The sequence below is a fragment of the Tachyglossus aculeatus genome, chromosome 9, assembly GCF_015852505.1.
Source record: "Tachyglossus aculeatus isolate mTacAcu1 chromosome 9, mTacAcu1.pri, whole genome shotgun sequence".
Taxonomy (NCBI): domain Eukaryota; kingdom Metazoa; phylum Chordata; class Mammalia; order Monotremata; family Tachyglossidae; genus Tachyglossus; species Tachyglossus aculeatus.
This window is the reverse complement of record NC_052074.1, coordinates 23729946-23750009: the sequence shown is the minus strand read 5'-3', so window position 1 is coordinate 23750009 and position 20064 is coordinate 23729946. Positions and strand designations below refer to the sequence as shown.

The 20064-nt window shown below is 52.3% G+C and overlaps 1 protein-coding gene across 3 annotated transcripts; it reads left to right on the top strand.

Moving 5' to 3' along the window:
* Window positions 1-8636: 8636 nt before the first annotated feature.
* Window positions 8637-20056, top strand: FNDC4 (fibronectin type III domain containing 4). 3 transcript variants are annotated; one of them, XR_005452350.1, is made up of 8 exons: window positions 14468-14525; window positions 15683-15835; window positions 15959-16074; window positions 16311-16515; window positions 18689-18778; window positions 19115-19239; window positions 19486-19584; window positions 19742-20056. XR_005452350.1 is itself a non-coding variant. In XM_038751919.1 (7 exons), the coding sequence occupies exons 1-7, from the start codon at window positions 8733-8735 to the stop codon at window positions 19519-19521; spliced, it is 777 nt and encodes a 258-aa protein (XP_038607847.1). In that variant the 5' UTR covers window positions 8637-8732; the 3' UTR covers window positions 19522-20056. The 3 variants fall into 3 exon arrangements, 2 of the variants coding, with proteins under 2 accessions (XP_038607847.1, XP_038607846.1); XM_038751919.1 differs by lacking the exon at window positions 14468-14525 and adding an exon at window positions 8637-8784 and having other exon boundaries at window positions 19486-20056; XM_038751918.1 differs by having other exon boundaries at window positions 19486-20056.
* Window positions 20057-20064: the final 8 nt, after the last annotated feature.

Genomic DNA, 20064 nt, shown 5'->3' with positions numbered 1-20064 from the left:
AATTATAATAATGATGGCATTTGTTAAGCGCTTACCATGTGCCAGGAACTGCTCTAAGCCCTGGGGTACATAATAATAATAATAATTATAGTAATGATGGTATTTGTTCAGTGCTTACTATGTGCCAGGCACTGTTCTAAGCGCCGGGGTAGATAATAATAATAATTATAATAATGATGGTATTTGTTAAGCGCTTACTATGTGCCTGGCACTGTTCTAAGCGCCGGGGTAGATAATAATAATAATTATAATAATGATGGTATTTGTTAAGCGCTTACTATGTGCCTGGCACTGTTCTAAGCCCCGGCATACATAATAATAATAATAATAATGATGGTATTTGTTAAGCGCTTACTATGTGCCTGGCACTGTTCTAAGCCCTGGCGTACATAATAATAATGATAATAATAATAATAATAATAATGGTATTTGTTAAGCGTTTATTATGTGCCAGGCACTGTTCTAAACCCTGGCATACATAATAATAATAATAATAATAATAATGGTATTTGTTAAGCGCTTACTATGTGCCAGGCACCGTTCTAAGCGCTGGGGTACATAATAATAATAATTATAATAATGATGGTATTTGTTAAGTGCTTGCCTAAGGTCACACAGCAGACCAGTGGCCGAGCCGGGATTTATTGAGCCCCATTTTACAGATGAGGGAACTGAGGCCCAGAGGAGTGAAGTGACTTGCCTAAGGTCACACAGCAGACCAGTGGCAGAGCCGGGATTTATTGAGCGTTTACTGAGTGCAGAGCACCGTACTACTCTTCTAGACCGTGAGCCCATTGTTGTGTAGGGATTGTCTCTGTTGCTGAATTGTACTTTCCAAGCGCTTAGTACAGTGCTCTGCACATGGCTCCTTGAGGGCCGAGGTCTTGTCTACTTACTCTGTTGTACTCTCCCAAGATCTTACTCCGTGCTCAGTAAATACTGCTGATCAATAAATGAAGGATTTAGAGGATTGAGTGCATTGTCTGAATCTTCCTTTTACTGTTTCTGAAAAATGGGCGTGATTATTCTAAACACCCTCCCGGTGTAGAAACTGAGTCCATCTAGACAGAACCCCCAAATAACTTGCTCAGGTTCTCAGAATTTTCCACATCTGTTCCTAATAATAATTGTTGTGGTACTTGTGAAGCGCTTGAGAAGCAGCTTGGCTCGGTGGAAAGAGCACTGGCTTTGGAGCCAGAGGTCATGGGTTCGAATCCCTGCTCCGCCACATGTCTGCTGTGTGACCTTGGACAAGTCACTTAACCTCTCTGGGCCTCAGTTCCCTCATCTGTAAAATGGGGATTAAGACTGTGAGCCCCACGTGGGACAAACTGATCACCTTGTATCCCCGCCCCCAGGCGCTTGGAACAGTGCTTTGCACATAGTAAGTGCTTAACAAATGCCATTATTATTATTATTACTATGTGTCTGGCACTGTACTAAGCACTGAGGGGATGCAGGCAAATCAGATTGGACATGGTCCCTGTCCTACTAGGGGCTCACAGTCTTCATCCCCAATTTACAGATGAGGTAAGTGAGGCCCAGAAAAGCGAAGTGACTAACCCAAGGTAACACAGTAATGTGGCAGAGATGGAATGAATTCATTCATTCATTCATTCAATCGTATTTATTGAGCACTTACTGTGTGCAGAGCACTGTACTAAGCGCTTGGGAAGGACAAGTTGGCAACATAGAATTAGAACCCGGGTCCTTTTGACTTCCAGGCTGGGGCTCTGTTCATTCATTCATTCATTCATTCGTATTTATTGAGTGCTTACTGTGTGCAGAGCACTGTACTAAGCGCTTGGGAAGTACAAGTTGGCAACATATAGAGACGGTCCCTACCCAACAGCAGGCTCACAGACTAGAAGGGGGAGACGGACAACAAAACAAAGCATATTAACAGAATAAAATAAATAGAATAAATATGTATCCTCTAGCCATATGCTCTATCCACTAGGCCACACTGCTTCTCTGAGCATTTTCATCAGGAAAACAGAGCCTGGTGAATTCATTACCTATATGTTGCCGACTTGTACTTCCCAAGCGCTTAGTACAGTTCTCTGCACACAGTAAGCGCTCAATAAATACGATTGAATGAATGAATGAATTACCTGGTCACCTGGAGGTGGCTTGAACGGCATCTTCAGACGGATTGTGAAGTTGGGAAGGCGCTCTCTCTCCGGCCCAGGCGGTTCTCGGGCTGCTCCCGAAGGAGCAGCTAGCGCTGACAGGGAAGTCGAATAAGGTGACCAGCTGTCCCCATTTCATTTAAATAGCCATAAAATTAAGGGTTTTGCTCCAATCTTCTACTTTATGCTCTTCCACCCGCAGTTGTGTCTAAAACTTAAAGTTTGCTGGGAAATGGCAGGCCAGAGGAGCAATGAGAAAACAGCAGGGGAAGCACAGAGCACCTGGGCCTCGACAGGATTTGGGAATTGGGAGCCCCTGCGGCAGCTCAGAGGAATCAATCAATCAATCAATCAATCGTATTTATTGAGCGCTTACTGTGTGCAGAGCACTGTACTAAGCGCTTGGGAAATACAAGTTGGCAACATATAGAGACAGTCCCTACCCAACAGTGGGCCCACAGTCTAAAAGGGGGAGACAGAGAATAAAACCAAACATACTAACAAAATAAAATAAATAGAATAGATATGTACAAGTAAAATTAATAAATGAATAAATAAAGAAGAGGTGACAGGGTCTCTCTCGTCTTCCCTGCCGCTCCCCAAGCAGCAGTGACAGTTGCCCCAGTTCGACTAGCCCAAGTAATAATAATAATAATGATGGTACTTGTTAAGCGCTTACTATGTGCAAAGCACTGTTCTAAGCGCTGGGGGTCCAAGGTGATCAGGTTTGTCCCACGGGGGGGCTCACAGTCTTAATCCTCATTTTACAGATGAGGGAACTGAGGCTCAGAGAAGTGAAGTGACTTGCCCAAAGTCACATAGCTGACAAGTGGAGGGGCCGGGATTTGAACCCATGACCGCTGACTCCAAAGCCCGGGCTCTTTCCACTGAGCCACGCTGCTTCTCAGTAATAATAATAATAATGATAATAAGGGCATTTGTTAAGTGCTTACTATGTGCAAAGCACTGTTCTAAGCGCTGGGGCGATACAAGGTGATCAGGTTGTCCCACATGGGGCTCACAGTCATCATCCCCATTTTACAGATGAGGGAACTGAAGCTCCGAGAAGTGAAGGGACTTACCCAAGGTCACACAGCAGACATGTGGCGGAGGCGGGATTCAAACCCACGACCTCTCACTCCAAAGCCCGGGCTCTTTCCATTGAGCCACGCTGCTTCTCAGTACTGTAGTCACTGCCACTGGGTGGTCGTGGCAACAGCAGAAAATGACGGGAGCCAGCAACATCAGCAGAATGGATACCCTCTCCCCTGTCTCAGTCAATCAATCAATCGTTTTTATTGAGCGCTTACTGTGTGCAGAGCACTGTACTAAGTGCTTGGGAAGTCCAAGTTGGCAACATATAGAGACAGTCCCTACCCAACAGTGGGCTCACAGTCTAAAAGGGGGAGACAGAGAACAAAACCAAACATACTAACAAAATAAAATAAATAGAATAGATATGTACAAGTAAAATAAATGGAGTAATAAATATGTACAAACATATATACATATATACAGGTGCTGTGGGGAAGGGAAGGAGGTTAGATGGGGGGGATGGAGAGGGGGACGAGGGGGAGAGGAAGGAAGGGGCTCAGTCTGGGAAGGCCTCCTGGAGGAGGTGAGCTCTCAGTAGGGCCTTGAAGGGAGGAAGAGAGCTAGTTTGGCGGATCCCTCTCCTTTCTCCCCCTTTCCCTCTCTCCTCTTCCCCTTTTCCTTCCTCCTTCTGGCCTCCTCCCCACCTCTCAGTTTCTCCTCAGGTCTCACTCCTTAATAATTAATAATAATTACGGTATTTGTTACGTACTTACTATGGGTTAATCAGGTCCCACAGGGGGCTCAGTCTAAAGAGGAGGGAGGACGGGGATCGAATCCCCATTTTCAGTTGAGGAAACTGAGGCATAGAGAAGTTAAGTGGCCTGCCCAAGGTCACACAGCAGTGAAATGGAAGAGCTGCGATCAGAAAGAACCCCCAAGTCCAGGCTCTTTCCACGAGGCAACACCGCTTCCCATGCGGCTTCAGGTTAACTGCAATGCAATGAAGCCCAGTTGCACGTGGCATCAGATGTTTCTAGCTTTATTTTCATAGAAAAGTTCTGGAAAAATAGTTCTTCTGGGGGAAAGAGAGCATTTCTGGTACAGGGTGGATGCAGCAGAGAGACTGCACCCTGCCAAGAAATGCAGGGGAGAAGTCGGTGTCCAGAATTTAAGCGTGCCAGAAGCCAGCTGGACCAGGCTAGGGAAGGACAGGACACCGAGTGCCAGAGTCTGGGAATGGATCCAGGCATGCCATCGCCGAATCTTATTGCATCACCGGGGAACTCAACTGGCTGCGGCTCCTACCCGACTGTTCTCCGGAGACGGTGTTGGTGGCTTCCTTGGCAGGATTCTGACGAGACGCTCCCCGTGGAGGCCGGCTGGGGCTAGGAGCCCTCTCCCGCTCCTCCGTCTTGGGACTTGGACCTGATTCCAGGAAGGAGATGTGCTTGCGCTGAGTTTTTCCCTTTCCCCTGCAGACCGCTGTCTCCTTGCTGCTCATCTCTTCTGCCACGGGCTTGGGCTCTGGGGCCGGTTCCAAACAGCCCGTTTCCCCACGGCCTCTCTCCCGCCCCTCGCCCTTCAGCCCCTCTTGCTCCGTGGCCAAGCCCACTGCTCTGGAGACGTTCAAACTGCTCTTGCTACCGCCGCTGTCTTCAACCATGAGCCCAGGCCCGGGCTTTGGGAGATCTGGGGATGGTTCCAGTTTCCCCAGCCCCTTCTTCAACTCGCCCCGCTCCCCGGACGAGCCCATTGCTCCGGGGATGTTCAGATTGCTGCTGCTGCTGCTGTCACTGCCCATCTTCCCATCCCTGGGCTTTGGGGCGGGACCCACGTGGCCCATTTCCCCAGTGTCCCTCCCCAGCTCCTTGCTCTCGGGTTTCACCTGCCTTCGGGATGAGCCCTGGGCATTGAACCATCTCACCTCCATCTTGGCTGTGCTTAGTTTGAGGGATTCCCCGCCCTTATCGTGCTTTGGGGAAACCATTCCCGGTTGCCCGTCAGCCTGGGGTTTCTTCGGCCCAGCCTTAAAAACTCTAGCCAGTGCCTTCTTCAAAGCCTGGAGGAGACGGCGCAGGAGAGGGGTTTGGGTTGGCTGCTCTGAGGGTTTGCTCCAAGTAGGTACTCTCTGAGTTGGAGCACGGACTCTCTTGGGGAGCCTCAAACTAACTCTTTTGAGGTGCCCCCGGGTCCAAGTTCTGCTCTCCGGGGAAAGGCCCTTCTCCGGTGGATGACGTGAGTCAGGGGTCCGTTCAGGCTCGTCTTTGGCCAATTCTACCCTCTGGCTCTTCTCAGGGTAGTTCTTAGGTGGAGGAGAGTCCTTAGGGAAGCCAGGCCATCCAAACCCGCTCTTTCGTGGCTTTTTCGCCAGGACCCAGGCACCGGGCTCACTGCGCCTGATATGAACTCCAATGGGGGAATGGGCCTCAGAGGGCCTGGGCCCCGGAGGGGCGAGGGGAGTCGGGGAGGGTCTCTCAGTTGGGCGATCCTTAGGGGTAGGGTGGGCACAGGCTCCGGGCGGCCTGAGTAGCGGTGGAGGTTGAGGCCTAAGGCCTTTCTGTCGCACTGCTCCCCGCTCCCCCCGCCGTCTTGAGGCCGGGGGTCTTCTACGAGTCCGCAACTTGAAGCCGAGGCGGAGTCGAATTTTCCTGTGGCCCTCGGAGGTGCGCACGAGGTGAAGCTGCGGATAGATGAGAAGCCAAGGGCCGAAGGCGTCCCAGTGGAGCTTGTGGGGGCAGGGAGGGCCTTGGCATCGGCCACACTGCAGGCAGATCGGGTATTCCCAGACCAGGCCCGCGGCCAGGGCTGGACAAAGATTGGGAGGCACTTGGCTCTGCGTCAGCCGTTGGGCTATCCTCAGCTGTAACTCATTCAGCAGCTGGCTCTGCTCTGCGGGGGACCAGGGTTCTGGCTTCGGAGGGACCTCGGATTTGGAGAATGCCACCTGCGAGCCCTGACTGTCCCCTCCCGAGGCTCGATCCTCATTGGCCCCATCCGAGGCTCCGTCTTCACCGGCCCCTCCTGATTCACAGTTCTTACTCTCCCTTCCCGAGGCAGGGTCCTCCCCGTTCCTTCCTGGGGCAGGATCCTCACTGATATCTTCTGGGACGGGGTCCTTCTCGTTAAGGACATGGGGCTTGGGGTTGACCTGGGCATGGGCGGGCCCTGGTGAGGTAACAGCCTGGTCCCTGGTACTCTGAAGAGGTGATGGGGATGGCCTACTATCTCCTTCCAAGGGGACCTCGTCCCCGCTCTTCAAGATCTCCTCGTCCACCTCTCCGCCACTCCAGGCACCCGGCATGGTGCCAGAGGGGCATTCCTGGGCTCCCCTTGGGCTGGAGGGTCCCACGACGTGAACATGAACGGCTCTCATGACACGAGCTGTTCTCCGCCTCTGCACTTGGAGTGAGATCTGTGTCCACGTTTTCACGATGGCTGGCGAAGTCCCGGGAGTGGCGGCCCTAACCGACTTCCGGCGGCCCTGGGACAGCTTCGCTTGTCCCGCGGGGGCAGAATAAAGATTTGGGGTCTGCCGGTGGGTAGGTGGGGCATCTCTCCTGGTTCCAATTCTTTGGAAACAGAGATGGCTCTGGGTGGGGGTTCCCGGGTCCCTTCTCAGCTTGCAGGAGCTGGACAAAGCCAGCACCTTCCGCCTCCTTCCTCTTCGGCCCTTCCAGTCCTCCCTCTCCCAGAGCTTCAGCTCTCTCCTCAGAAAGGGCCAATTTGGGCCGCTCTGAGCACCAGGCCCCTCCTGGCTAGTCCTCCCCGCCAAGCCCGAAAATTGGAACAGCGAAGGGCGCGGGGAGGCTAGAGGGTTCAGATCACACAGGAGCGAAGGACCTGGGGATGGCAAATTTCTGGTCAAGGGGAGGGTTCGAGGCTCTGCTATGGTGGAGTCTGCCCTGGGCCCCCTGGGCAGAAAGGCTTCAGTCACTCGTATGATCTTTTTCGAGGCTGTTGTTACTGGGTCCAACACGACCCGGGGCCCTGGAGGTGAATCTGCTTTGCTCCCAGAGCCCAGGAGATCACCGTCGTCTTTGTCTTCCACACCAGCTGCAATCCTGCTGGTCCCCGGGGTGGGCGAGGACGGGGGACTCAGGTGGGGCTGATGGAGGGGGTCCAGGGTTTGAAGGCGGATCTCCAGCCCTGACATCAGTGTCACACTGACCCCCTCGGCCTCCTTCCCCTCTTGCCCTCCGGGTACCTCCTCGGGGGGAAACGTAGTGACTCTCTCCCCAGCAGGGCGTTCCGCAGGCTGCCCCTTCACGTCCCTGGGCAGGACGACCCCCCTCGGGCTCGGAGATTGTGGCGGGTGGGGACCCTGGAGGTGCAGCCGCTTTTCTGGGACGGACCTGTCTGGCCCCACAGTTCCTGCCTGATGGAGCCTGCTCATCTTCATTCTCCAGTTCAGGAGCAGAGGAGATTCTGGAGGTCCTGAGGACTGTGTGCCAGTGTCCGGTGCCATGTTCCACGGGTTGGGCCCAGGTCCCTGGACCCGACCGTCAGCCGGCTCAGGAGCCCGTCCTTGGACTACGGTGCCCCGGTTCCACTTTACCCATGACTCCCTCACCACCGAGGGCAAGTTCTGGGCCTTCACTGAACCAACCTTCCAGCCCAGGTGGTCCTCCAGCAACCACCGGGACCTTGCCGAGAGCCGGACCGGAGCCCAGCCTGGGAGTCGAGGTCTCTGCTGCTGGACCCTCTGGTCCAGTCGACTCCCTCTCGTCCTGCTGGCTACTCTATACTTTCCCAGGGGACTCTGAGACATAGGGCCAGGGCCGGTAGGGTGGCTTGAGACCCCAAGGGACCGCGGAGCCTTCAGGTGAGACTCCAGGTGGCTCCCGGATTCCACGAGGATCCGGTCGCCCCTTTCTGCCACTCTTTTTCCAAACTTCCATTTCTTCTGGGGCGGCATAGGGAGGGGGGGCTCCGGCCTTAGCGTGGAAGCCCGTTGGGGCAGAAGAGAGGCCCCCCAGGCCCGTGGTTCGGTGACCTGAGCTGGTTCCCCGTTGAACCAGTTTGGCGTAGGGAGCTGGGTCCAGCTGGAGGAAGCGGAGGGTGATCTAAAGCTGCTGTGGGTCCCACAGAGACTGAGTCTTTGCCTCTCCCAGTGGATCAGGGCAGACGGAGCCTGAGACACAGCGTTAGAGAAGCTGGAATGCGTCAAGGCCATCGAGTCCCCCTCATGAACTGAGGGAAGGTCGTTTAGGCCGGACCTGAGGGGGTGGGGGGAGAGAGAGATTGGAATTGGTCAGCCGAAGGCATAAGGGAAAAAGGTTAGTACAGTGTTCTGCGCTCAGTAAATACGACTGAATGAATAGGTTAGGGTCAATCGAAGGATTTACCCCGTCATGGGGTGTAGCAGGAGGAGAAGGCTGCTCTTTCTTTTACCTCAGTTTTCCTGCCCGTACTTTTAGGATAGCCCCTCCCTTCTGGGGACTGTGAAGTTAGGAAGCCCTGTTAGGGCTCTCAGTCCTCCCCTCCAAGTCTCCCCTCAGCCACACTGCTGCCCTCCCACCACCCCCTGCCCTGCCATTTGGCCGCTCTGTCTTCAAAACTGACCTCATGAATTCCAGGTTTTTGAAGATTTTCCGGGAACTTCTGTCACTTGACCACAGTGAGTAATCCTGTGTCCAGATCTCGGGGGACCCTGAGAAGCTGGACCATGACATGTTGGTTCATAAGGACTGTGGTATGGGGAGAGGGAAGGAAGGGACAAAGATGGAGTGGGAGGAAGAAATGACATTCAGTTGTGGGAGAAGGGCAGTACAAAGACTCAGTCTAGGAAAGGGAAAGCAGGCGTTGGGCATTGGTTGCAGGGGAGGGTTCCCTTGGGTGTAAGTGAAGCCCCCTCCCAAAAAGAGGGCTCACCAAAGTATCGCCCCAGCCCCTGGGTGAGGAGGGGATGGATAAAGTAGTGGGGAGGGAGCCAAGTGGCTTTTGCTCACCAGGACAGGTCATCCCATGCAAACTCTAACTGGGGATCGTCCTCCCAGAAAGGAAGAGGAACTAAAGACGAGAGCGAGGGTAAAGTTAGTAAAATGAGGACTCTTTTACCGGTCAAAGGGATGGAAAGGCACGAGAAAGGGGCAAACAAAAGAGCCCCACAGTCTGCTGCTCCTCTTTACGACAATGCTACGCTCGAAACGACGGCCTCCTCTTCCCTCCCCACCAGCCCCCCCATCCCTTTAGGACCGCAACAGTCATCAGTCGATGACAGTAGTCCTCGGGGGAGCTGGGTCCCAAACTGCTTTACCTTCTGGCATTTTCTCAGCACTTCTTGATTTATGCTTCCGCTGAGCCTGGAGATACATCAGAGACGAAAATGATGATGACGTTCTCCCATTGAGAACGACGGATGAGCCTCCGTCCTGAAATTTCATGGACCAAGTCCCCTGTGCAAAGGAATGGATTATAGTGATAATAATTTGGACAGGGCCACGGATGCAATTTCTTCCCTGCTAGTTCCCCCTGGGACACAGAGTGCAACAAGAAATAGGCCGGGGCGCAGCATAACGGGAAATGCACACGAGGGTTTTTTAGTTTACTGTTTTTACACGTGGGACCTATTAATGGCCAAAGTGACCACAGCACAATGCCGACGCTTGGAAGGCAAGTTGTCTTGGTAATCACTGTGGTCTTTTCTGTTCACGTAAGCCAACAATTTTTCAGGATTACCGTCTACCTGTAGAACCCTTTACACTGATCTTCAGTCAGAAACTAATAGCAAAACCCCAACTGGCAGAATCAGGACCGTACCCTAAATCTCCTGAGTCCCAGAGCAGTGCTCAACAGCAGAGCTAAAGGATAAAAATAACATCAGGGCAGCACCAGAGAAAGTGGGAGAGACTTTAGGCCTTGACGTTGTACCTCAAAGTCCCAGAGATTCATCGAGAAAGAGACAAAGAGAAACAAAAAGGCAGAGATCTCTCTCTCTCTCTCTTTTCCCCACTCTCTCAGGATCTCTGTCCTGGGAAGTAGGAATACTTCATGAATCCTGGGATGGGAAACGAGGTTTATGGATGTGTGTGTCATGTACCTTACAGTTGGTGCTGGTTTCCACCTGCTCCCATATGTTGTTCCCAGAAATCAGCGTCCAGACCAAGAGGCCACAGAGCCCTAGAATTAGAAAAAGACTGAGAGGGAAAAATAGGGAAAGCTCAGGAGTTGCTCCATTGCCTGGTTCCATGATCCTCTACCACCAAAGAACCATGGCTAAGAAGACTTATTCCATGACATCACAGTAAGGATTCCAAACTACTCTACTGGAGAGTGATATGAACTTGGGCCCTCTCTTTCTATCAACCAGTAGGAATTATTGAGCGCCTATTAAATGTTGTACTAAACCCCTGGGAGAGCACAATAAAAAAATATATAATCATATTGGTACTTGTTAAGTGTTTATTATGAGCCAAGCACTATACTATGCGCTGCAGTAGATACAAGGTAATCAGGTTGGACATAGTCCCTACCCTACATGGGGCTTCACACGAGGGGGTAAGATTTAATTCCCCTTTTACAGATGAGGAAACTGACTGTGAGCCCACTGTTGGGTAGTGACCGTCTCTAGATGTTGCCAACTTGTACTTCCCAAGCGCTTAGTACAGTGCTCTGCACACAGTAAGTGCTCAATAAATATGACTGAATGAATGCCAAGCAAACAAGCTGCAAAACTAGGATTCGAACCCAGGCCCACGCTCTTTCCACTAGGCCACACTGCTTCGATCCCTGCTGTCAGGAAGCTTTCTGTTCATCTAATCGGAGAACTAATCCCTGCCACTACCGCCTTCTCTGAAATTTCTCTTCAGGGTCTCCTGTGAATCCTAGAATCATTCCGAGGAAACCGGGCTCCAGTCACCCATGTAGGTAAAAATTCACATCAGATCTCAGGACCGTGGCTTTTCCATCATTCCTGAAGGAGAGTCAATCAATCAATCAATCAATCGTATTGATTGAGCGCTTACTGTGTGCAGAGCACTGTACTAAGCGCTTGGGAAGTACAAGCCGACAACATATAGAGACAGTCCCTAGAGTCTGTCATTTAGAAAGAACTGTGACCTTGGAACAAAATACATCAGTGAGCCCTCTCAGCAATGAGTCCTCTCAGCAACAAGCAATCAATCAATCGTATTTATTGAGCGCTTACTGTGTGCAGAACACTGTACTAAGCGCTTGGGAAGTCCAAGTTGGCAACATCTAGAGACGGTCCCTACCCAACAGTGGGCTCACAGTCTAGACGGGGGAGACAGAGAACAAAACAAAATATATTCACAAAATAAAATAAATAGAATAGATATGTACAAGGAAAATAGAGTAATAATAAATAAATAGATAAATAAATAAATAAATAAACAGACCCTGCGTGGCTCTCATCCATTCATGGGTTCTAATCCCGGCTCCACCACTTGTCTGCTGTGTGACCTGAGGCAAGTCACTTCACTTCTCTGTGCCTCAGTTACCTCATCTGTAAAGTGCGGACTGAGACTGTGAGCCCCATGTGGGAGAGGGATTGTGTCCAACCCGATTTGCTTCTATCCAATCAATCAATCAATCAATTGTATTTATTGAGCGCTTACTGTGTGCAGAGCACTGTACTAAGCGCTTGGGAAGTACAAGCTGGCAACATATAGAGACACCCCTGTGGCACAGAGTGAGCGCTTAATAAATACCATAATTTTTATTATTATTATATGCTCTCTCACTGCTGCAGCTGAAGGACCAGTTAAATCCATTGTCCCCCGGCTGAGACTGAGAGCCCCGTGTGGGACATGGACTGTGCCCAACCCGAGGGGTGTCCACCCCATTTTGCAGATGAGGGAACTGAGGCGCAGAGAAATGAAGTGACTTGCCCAAGGCCACTTAGCAGATAAGCGGCAGAGCTGGGATCAGCACCCAGGTCCTCTGATTCCCCGGCCTCTGCTCTTTCCACTAGGCCAGGCTATTTCTTGTGGGCAGGGATCCCAGCTACCGACTCTATTATATTGTGCTTTCTGGAGTGCTTAGTTCGGTGCTCTGCAATCAATCAATCAATCAATCAATCAATCGTATTTATTAAGCGCTAACTGTGCAGAGCACTGGACTAAGCGCTTGGGAAGTCCAAGTTGGCAACATCTAGGGACGGTCCCTACCCAACAGCGGGCTCACAGTCTAGAAGGGGGAGACAGAAAACAAAACAAGACATATTAACAGAATAAAATAAACAGAATAAATACATACAAATAACATAGAGTAATAGTAAATAAATAGAGTAATAATAGAGTAATAGTAAATAGAGTAATAATAAATAAATAAATTCATTCATTCATTCAATCACATTTATTGAGTGCTTACTGTGTGCAGAGCACTGTACTAAGCACTTGGGAAGTACAAGTTGAAAACATATAGAGAGTAATAATGATGGCATTTGTCATAAAGCACTGTTCTAAGCGCTGGGGAGGTTACAAGGTGATCAGGTTTTAATCCCCATTTGACAGATGAGGGAACTTAGGCACAGAGAATAATAATAATGATGAAATGACTTGGGACTGTAGTGAAAATGAGGGTTGGGGATCTAGGTGAAAGAAGGGGAGGAGGATTCATTCATTCAATCGTATTTATTGAACGCTTACTGTGTGCAGAGCACTGTACTAAGCGCCTGGGAAGTACAAGTTGGCAATATATAGAGACGGTCCCAACCCAACAGCGGGCTCACTGTCTAGAAGGATGAGGGTTAAGGGCACAAATTGGGTCAGAAAACGGAACAGGGAGGGACCGGGTTAGAAATTCATTAAAGAAAAGGAGGCTGGGGCAAACCTCAGCAGCCCGAGGGCACAGGAAACGTGGGCCTGGCTTGGTGGTCCTCTCCCAGAGGCTCAGAACAGAGCCTGGCCCTCGCTGGGTGCTCAGTAAGTACCACCCACGGGTCAATAATTCATCTTTATTGAGCGCTTACTGTGAGCAGAGCACTGGACTAAGCGCTTGGGAAGTACAATCAGGCAACAGATCAGATCAGGGTGATGCCTGATTCATTCATTCATTCAATCGTATTTATTGAGCGCTTACTAAGCAGAGCACTGTACTAAGCGCTTGGGAAGTCCAAGTTGGCAACATATAGAGACGGTCCCTACCCAACAGTGGGCTCACAGTCTAGAAGGTCTGATGTGAGGTTGTTTTTCTCCACTGAGCCCCGGGATGGGTAGAGATCCTTGAACAAGACAGGAAAACTCTCCCAAGATGTTCAGCTGCTTTGGAAAACCTAGGGTTGCCAGGAGGGGCTGCCTAACATTGATGGCTGCTGGTTGGAAGTAACATTTATCCCGACGATTTTGACACCCGTCTACATGTTTTGTTTTGTTGTCCGCCTCCCCCTTCTAGACTGGGAGCCCGTTGCTGGGTAGGGACCATCTCTGTATGTTGCTGACTTGTTCTTCCCAAGCGCTTAGTTCAGTGCTCTGCACAAAGTGAGTGCTCAATAAATACCATTGAATGAATGCATGATGGCAACCGGCCAACGAAACGCTGGGGAAAAATGCCAGCTCTGGTCCCAGGGCTTGGATGGGGATGGAGGAGGAGGAGGTGGGGATGGAGCAGGAGGAGGAGGGGATGGAGGAGGAGGGGATGGAGGAGGAGGAGATGGAGGAGGAGGAGGAGGAGGGGATGGAGGAGGAGTGGATGGAGGAGAAGGAGGAGGAGATGGAGGAGGGGGAGGAGGGGATGGAGGAGGAGGAGGAGGGGATGGAGGAGAAGGAGGAGGAGATGGAGGAGGAGGAGATGGAGGAGGAGGGGATGGAGGAGGAGGAGGGGATGGAGGAGGAGGAGGGGAGGGAGGAGGAGTGGATGGAGGAGAAGGAGGAGGAGATGGAGGAGGAGATGGAGGAGGAAGAGGAGGAGGGGATGGAGGAGAAGGAGGAGGAAGAGGAGGAGGGGATGGAGGAGAAGGAGGGGGAGATGGAGGAGGAGGGGATGGAGGAGGAGGAGGAGGGGATGGAGGAGAAGGAGGGGGAGATGGAGGAGGAGGGGATGGAGGAGGAGGAGGAGGGGATGGAGGAGGAGGAGGAGGGGATGGAGGAGGAGGAGAAGGGGCGGTCCCGGGGCGGAGCCTTGTCCGGGTCCTCTATCCTCGGTCCTCGGCCTCAGCATCAGTCCCGCAGCCGCTCCGCAGGCCGGGGTCAGGCCGGGGTCAGACCGAGGTCAGGCAAGCCGCGAAGGGCCGACCCCGGAGCCCCCCCGCATCACCACCTGCACAGCATAGGGGAGGGGGAGGCCTGGGGTCGGGGGTCGGGGGTCAGGGGTCAGGGGGAGGGGCCGCGGGCCGGGGAGACCATGGGCCTCCTGCCCCAACGCCACCCGCCGCCCGGACCCATCCGACCGGACCCGGAGGTGGGAACCGGGGGCTGTCTGTGTCTGTCTGTCTGTCTGTGTCTTGTATCCGTGTGTGTGTGTGTGTGTGTGTGTGTGTGTGTGTGTCTGGGTGGGCAGGTGTCAGAGGCAGGGAGCCGGAGAGACAGAGAGAGACAGAGGGACAGAGAGAGACAGAGGTATTGGGCGACAGAGAACACACAGAAAGAGAAACAGATTCAGAGAAACAAAGACACAGACGGACGGACACAGAGAGACAGAGCCACAGAAACAGACAGAAAGACACAGCGAAACAGAGACAGACACAGAAAGACAGAGACACAGAAACAGAATGAGAAACAGACAGAAAGACATGGAGAAACAGGGAGACGCAGAGAAACAGGGACAGACACAGAAAGACAGGGACACAGGAACAGAATGAGAAACAGACCCACAGAAACAGACAGAAAGACAAAGAAACAGAGAGGTGCAGAGAAACAGAGAGACAGACACAGAGAAACAGACCCACAGAAAGACACAGAGAAACAGAAAGAGAGATGCATTGAAACAGACACAGAAAGACAGAGACACAGAAACAGAATGAGAAACAGACCCACAGAAACAGACAGAAAGACACAGAGAAACAGAAAGAGAGATGCATTGAAACAGACACAGGAAGACAGAGACACAGAAACAGAATGAGAAACAGACCCACAGAAACAGACAGAAAGACACAGAGAAACAGAGAGACGCAGAGAAACAGAGACAGAAAGACAGACACAGAGAAACAGACCCACAGAAACAGACAGAAAGACACAGAGAAACAAAAAGACGCAGAGAAATGAGAAACAGACCCACAGAAACAGACAGAAAGACATAGAGAAACAGAGAGAGACGCAAAAAAACAGAGACACAGAAAGACAGAGACACAGAGAAACAGACCCACAGAAACAGACAAAAAGACACAGAGAAACGGGCAGAGAGAGACAGACACACAGAGTGAAAGTCAGACAGAGAGAGAGATGGTCCTGTGGTGGAGTGGGGGGCATCTGGGCCCCCGAGGAGGGAAGCCCTAGGGTAGGGAGTTGGAAATTGTGGGACTGTGTCTGGCGGGATGGGCCCTGAAGCCGGCAGCTCAGGTTGGGTTCGGGGTTCGGGTCTGAGGCTGCCCCTGACACCAAGCTCGCCGCGCCCTTCAGGAGCAGCCAGAGTGGCTGCGCTGACCGTGCGGGCGACCCGGCACCCCAGAATGGACGCCGTGGGCACCATGGGCTTCCAGACTCCGCCGACCCCATACCTGAGTCCCACTGTCCTGCTGCTGGTCAGTTGTGACCTGGGCCTCGTGCAAGCAGGTGAGTGGGGAGAGCGTGGGCCGGCCCCCGGGGTGGAGGGGGAGGGCGGAGGTCACCCAGGCCCTGGCATCATGGACCTGATGGGACTAACTTCTCACCCCCCACCCGCTTCCCTCCCCGCAGACCGGCCTCCGTCCCCAGTGAACGTGACGGTCACTCACCTCAGAGCCAACTCAGCCACCGTGTCCTGGGATGTCCCAGAGGGCAACATCGTCATTGGCTACGCCATCTCCCAGCAAGTAGGAATCGGCCCCCCTCCTGCTTCTCCCTAAGCCTTCCAGCTCCTCCGAAGCCCCGGGAGCTGGGATCCTTCTCGGCGGGGGACGGGAGCACTAGGATGATAAATTCCCTCTCTCGGGCCCCTGTCTCATTAGCCTGCTTTATCGCTTCCCCCGCATTCTCCAGGAGCAGGGTGGTGGTGGGGGCGATCCGGGATGGCGACTGGCCTTCGCCACCCTCCCTTTCCTCCCCTCAGCGACAGGACGGGCCTGGGCAGAGGGTGATCCGTGAGGTGAACACCACGACGAGAGCCTGCGCACTCTGGGGCCTCGCCGAAGACAGCGACTATACCGTGCAGGTCCGGAGCATCGGGCTGCGGGGAGAGAGCCCCCCTGGGCCCCGGGTCCATTTCCGCACTCTCAAGGGCTCCGACCGCCTGCCTTCGAACAGTTCAAGCCCAGGTGAGGGCCTTTCCTTCCAACCCTCCTCTCCCCTAACGCCTTTTAACGCAGACTCGGGTGGTCTTGCTTACTACTCTTCTCTACCCAAGCAAGTAACAGTTGTTGCTGGGCAGATGAAGAGAAACATTGCCTAGAGTTTACTACTACTATTGATGATAAATCATAGAAGTGGTATTTGTTAAGCACGTACTCTGTGCCAGGCAACTCACTGAGTGCTGGGGTTGATGATAATAATCATGATCATCATCATCACCAATCGTATTTATTGAGCGCTTCCTATGTGCAGAGCACTGTACTAAGCGCTTGGGAAGTACAAATTGGCAACATATAGAGACAGTCCCTACCCAACAGTGGGCTCACAGTCTAAAAGGTATTTGTTGGTATTTGTTAAGTGCTTACTATGTGCCAAGCACTGTTCTAAGCGCTGGGGTAGATACAAGGTAATCGGGTTGTAATAATAATAATGATGGCATTTATTAAGTGCTTACTATGTGCAAAGCACTGTTCTAAGCGCTGGGGAGGTTACAGAGTGATCAGGTGGTCCCATGGGGGGGCTCACAGTCTTAATCCCCATTTTACAGATGAGGTAACTGAGGCCCAGAGAAGTGAAGTGACTTGCCCAAAGTCACACAGCTGACAATTGGAGCCGGGATTTGAACCCATGACCTCTGACTCCAAAGCCCGCACTCTTTCCATTGAGCCACGCTGCTTCTCCTAAGGTTCTCCTAGGTTGTGCCACGTGGGGCTCACAGTCTTAATCCCCGTTTTACAGATGGGGTAAATGAGGCACAGAGAAGTTAAGGGACTTACCCAAGGTCACGCAGCAGACAAGTGGCGGAGCCGGGAGTAGAACCCACGACCTCTGACTCCCAAGCCCGGGCTCTTTCCACTAAGCCACGCTGCTTCTCATGAAAGATTCATTCATTCAATCGTATTTATTGAGCGCTTACTGTGTGCAGAGTGCAAGTCAGCAACATATAGAGACGGTCCCTAGGCGACAATGGGCTCACAGTCGAGAAGGGGGAGACAGACAACAAAACAAAACATGTGGACAGGTGTCAAGTCATCAGAATAAATAGAAATAAAGCTAGATGCACATCATCAAAATAACTTGAATAGTAAATATGTACAAGAAAAATAGAGTAATAAATCTGTCCAAACATATATACAGGTGCTGTGGGGAGGGGAAGGAGGTAGGGCGGGGGGGATGATGGGGAGGAGGAGAGGAAAAAGGGGGCTCAGTCTGGGAAGGCCTCCTGGAGGAGGTGAGCTCTCAGTAGGGATTTGAAGGGAGGAAGAGAGCTAGCTAGGAAAGATGATCAGGTCGGACACAGTCTCCACCCCTCCTAAGTAGGAGGGAGAACTAGTATTTAATCCCCCTTTTATAGATAAGAAAACCGAGGTACAGAGAAGTTAAGTGACTTGGAAAAGCTCGCAAAGCAGGCAAGTGACAGAGCAAGGATTAGAACCCGGGCCTGTATTCTTTCCACTGGACCACACTGCTTCTCGCTATTACGATCACTACTAATAATAATAGTGGTATTTATGGGCTGGTTTAATAAAAGAGTGGATGTACCTGCAACTCCCCAGCCCCCTAACCCTGTAGGAAAATGTGAACTTCCACCCCACAAACTCCCGACTGCCCGTTTCTCCCACCTTTAATAATAATAATAATGACGATGGCATTTATTAAGCGCTTACTGTGTGCAAAGCACTGTTCTAAGCGCTGGGGAGGTTACAAGGTGATCAGGTTGCCCCACGGGGGGCTCACAGTCTTAATCCCCATTTTCCAGATGAGGTAACTGAGGCCCAGAGAAGTGAAGTGAGTTGCCCAAAGTGACAATTGGCAGAGTGGGGATTTGAACCCATGACCTCTGACTCCAATGCCCGGGCTCTTCCCACTGAGCCACGCTGCTTCTCAGTCATTCATTCATTCACTCGTATTTATTGAGCGCTTACTGTGTGCAGAGCACTGGACTAAGCGCTTGGGAGGTTCAGGTTGGCAACATATAGAGACGATCCCTACCCAACAGCGGGCTCACGGTCCTCTACCTACCAACGTCTCCAGCGCTGACCTGCCTCAGTCTCCAAGGTGTCATCCATTAAACCAATCCCCAACAAGTCCCTAGTTGTTTCCCATCAGGTGATCCCGCCTTCCTGTCTGCATCCCCAGGGGACATCACAGTAGAAGGCCTGGATGGAGAGCGGCCTCTCCAGACGGGAGAAGTGGTCATCATTGTGGTGGTTTTGATCATGTGGGCTGGTAAGTGCGGGATTTAGGAGGAAGACCATAGGGACGGACTGGGTGGCGAGGGTGGGAAGCTGTGGGGAGGGAGGTTGGGACACGGTGGAGAGGAGCCAAAGGGATGAGGCCGGAGTTGGGAACACAGAGCCCGAGGGGGGCGGTGACAGAAGGAACCGAGAGGAGTCACTGAGGGAATAAGACAGCTGATGAGACGGGGGCACGAAGAAGTCGAAGAGCGTGAGGACCGCTGAGGCTAAGATGGGGTCGGAGGTCAGGCTGGGATTGGATGGGGAGAGGCGGGGTCAGAGGTTTCCGTCGGGGCTCAGGCTGTGAGGGATCTTGGTTTCGTTGCAGCCGTGATCGGGCTGTTCTGCCGGCAGTACGACATCATCAAGGACAACGATTCCAACAACAACCCCAAAGAGAAGGGGAAGGGGCCAGAGCAAAGCTCCCGGGGGCGGCCATCAGGGACAAGACAGGTGATTGAGGGGGTGGGGCCGGGACTTGGGGAAGGCCGGGTGGGGGTGGGGGGACCTCTCTTGGAGCATCTATGAGGAGATTCAGACACTTGGGGGGAAGAGAGGGTAGGGAGTTGAAAGAGGTAAGGGAGGGAGAACGTACTTGGGTGGGAGGGGGTGGGTGGTTCCACGGGCTGTCGAGGAGATGAAAGGATTTTGCTCTCCGAAATTCCCGATGGCGGTCTCAAGCAAAGTTTTCTCTTGCAGAAAAAGTCACCGTCCATCAACACCATTGAGGTCTGATGAAGAGACAGAAATGGAGATGGGGGAAAAAATCAGACGGAGAAAAGGAGCCTGGGTTTGAGGGTGAAGGAGAAACTAGTCTGACCACCTGCCTCAAATCAGAGCCCCATCCTCAGATTTGGGTCGGGGTGGCAGGGGAGTGGGGGTTGCGGGGCCAAGGACAACTCTCATTCCTAGGAACTCCAGCCTGGTTTTCACCCCTTCTTTTCACTGTGAACAGGGACAGGAGAATCGTTTGTTGGGGTCGGCTTCCCCGGATCAATCGGATGAGTAGACGGATGGCCCTCCCTCTCCTGGCCTCCAAGACCACGGAAGGGTGGATGACAAACCCTCCACCACGGCAGCCCACAATGACAGGGCCTTCAATGCTTCCTCCCATTTCCCTTCACCCATCCCCAGGGCTCAGGTTACCATACTGCACTATTCTAAAGTCTTCCATGGCGTCTGAGGATCTGTACCGTCTCACCAGGCGGCCCGTCGAGGGTGGAGGGGTTTCTCCGCCTCGGACATTTTTCAATAAAGGTTCTCGGAACGATCTGAAGT

What these genes read in the sequence shown, in the direction of transcription:
- FNDC4 (XM_038751919.1), top strand. Translation starts at nt 8,733, where the DNA reads ATGAATTCCAGGTTTTTGAAGATTTTCCGGGAACTTCTGTCACTTGAC. An exon ending in CCTGGGCCTCGTGCAAGCAG is followed by an intron (nt 15,836 to 15,958) that starts GTGAGTGGGGAG and finishes CCCTCCCCGCAG; the next exon opens with ACCGGCCTCCGTCCCCAGTG. An exon ending in GGCCATCAGGGACAAGACAG is followed by an intron (nt 19,240 to 19,485) that starts GTGATTGAGGGG and finishes TTTCTCTTGCAG; the next exon opens with AAAAAGTCACCGTCCATCAA.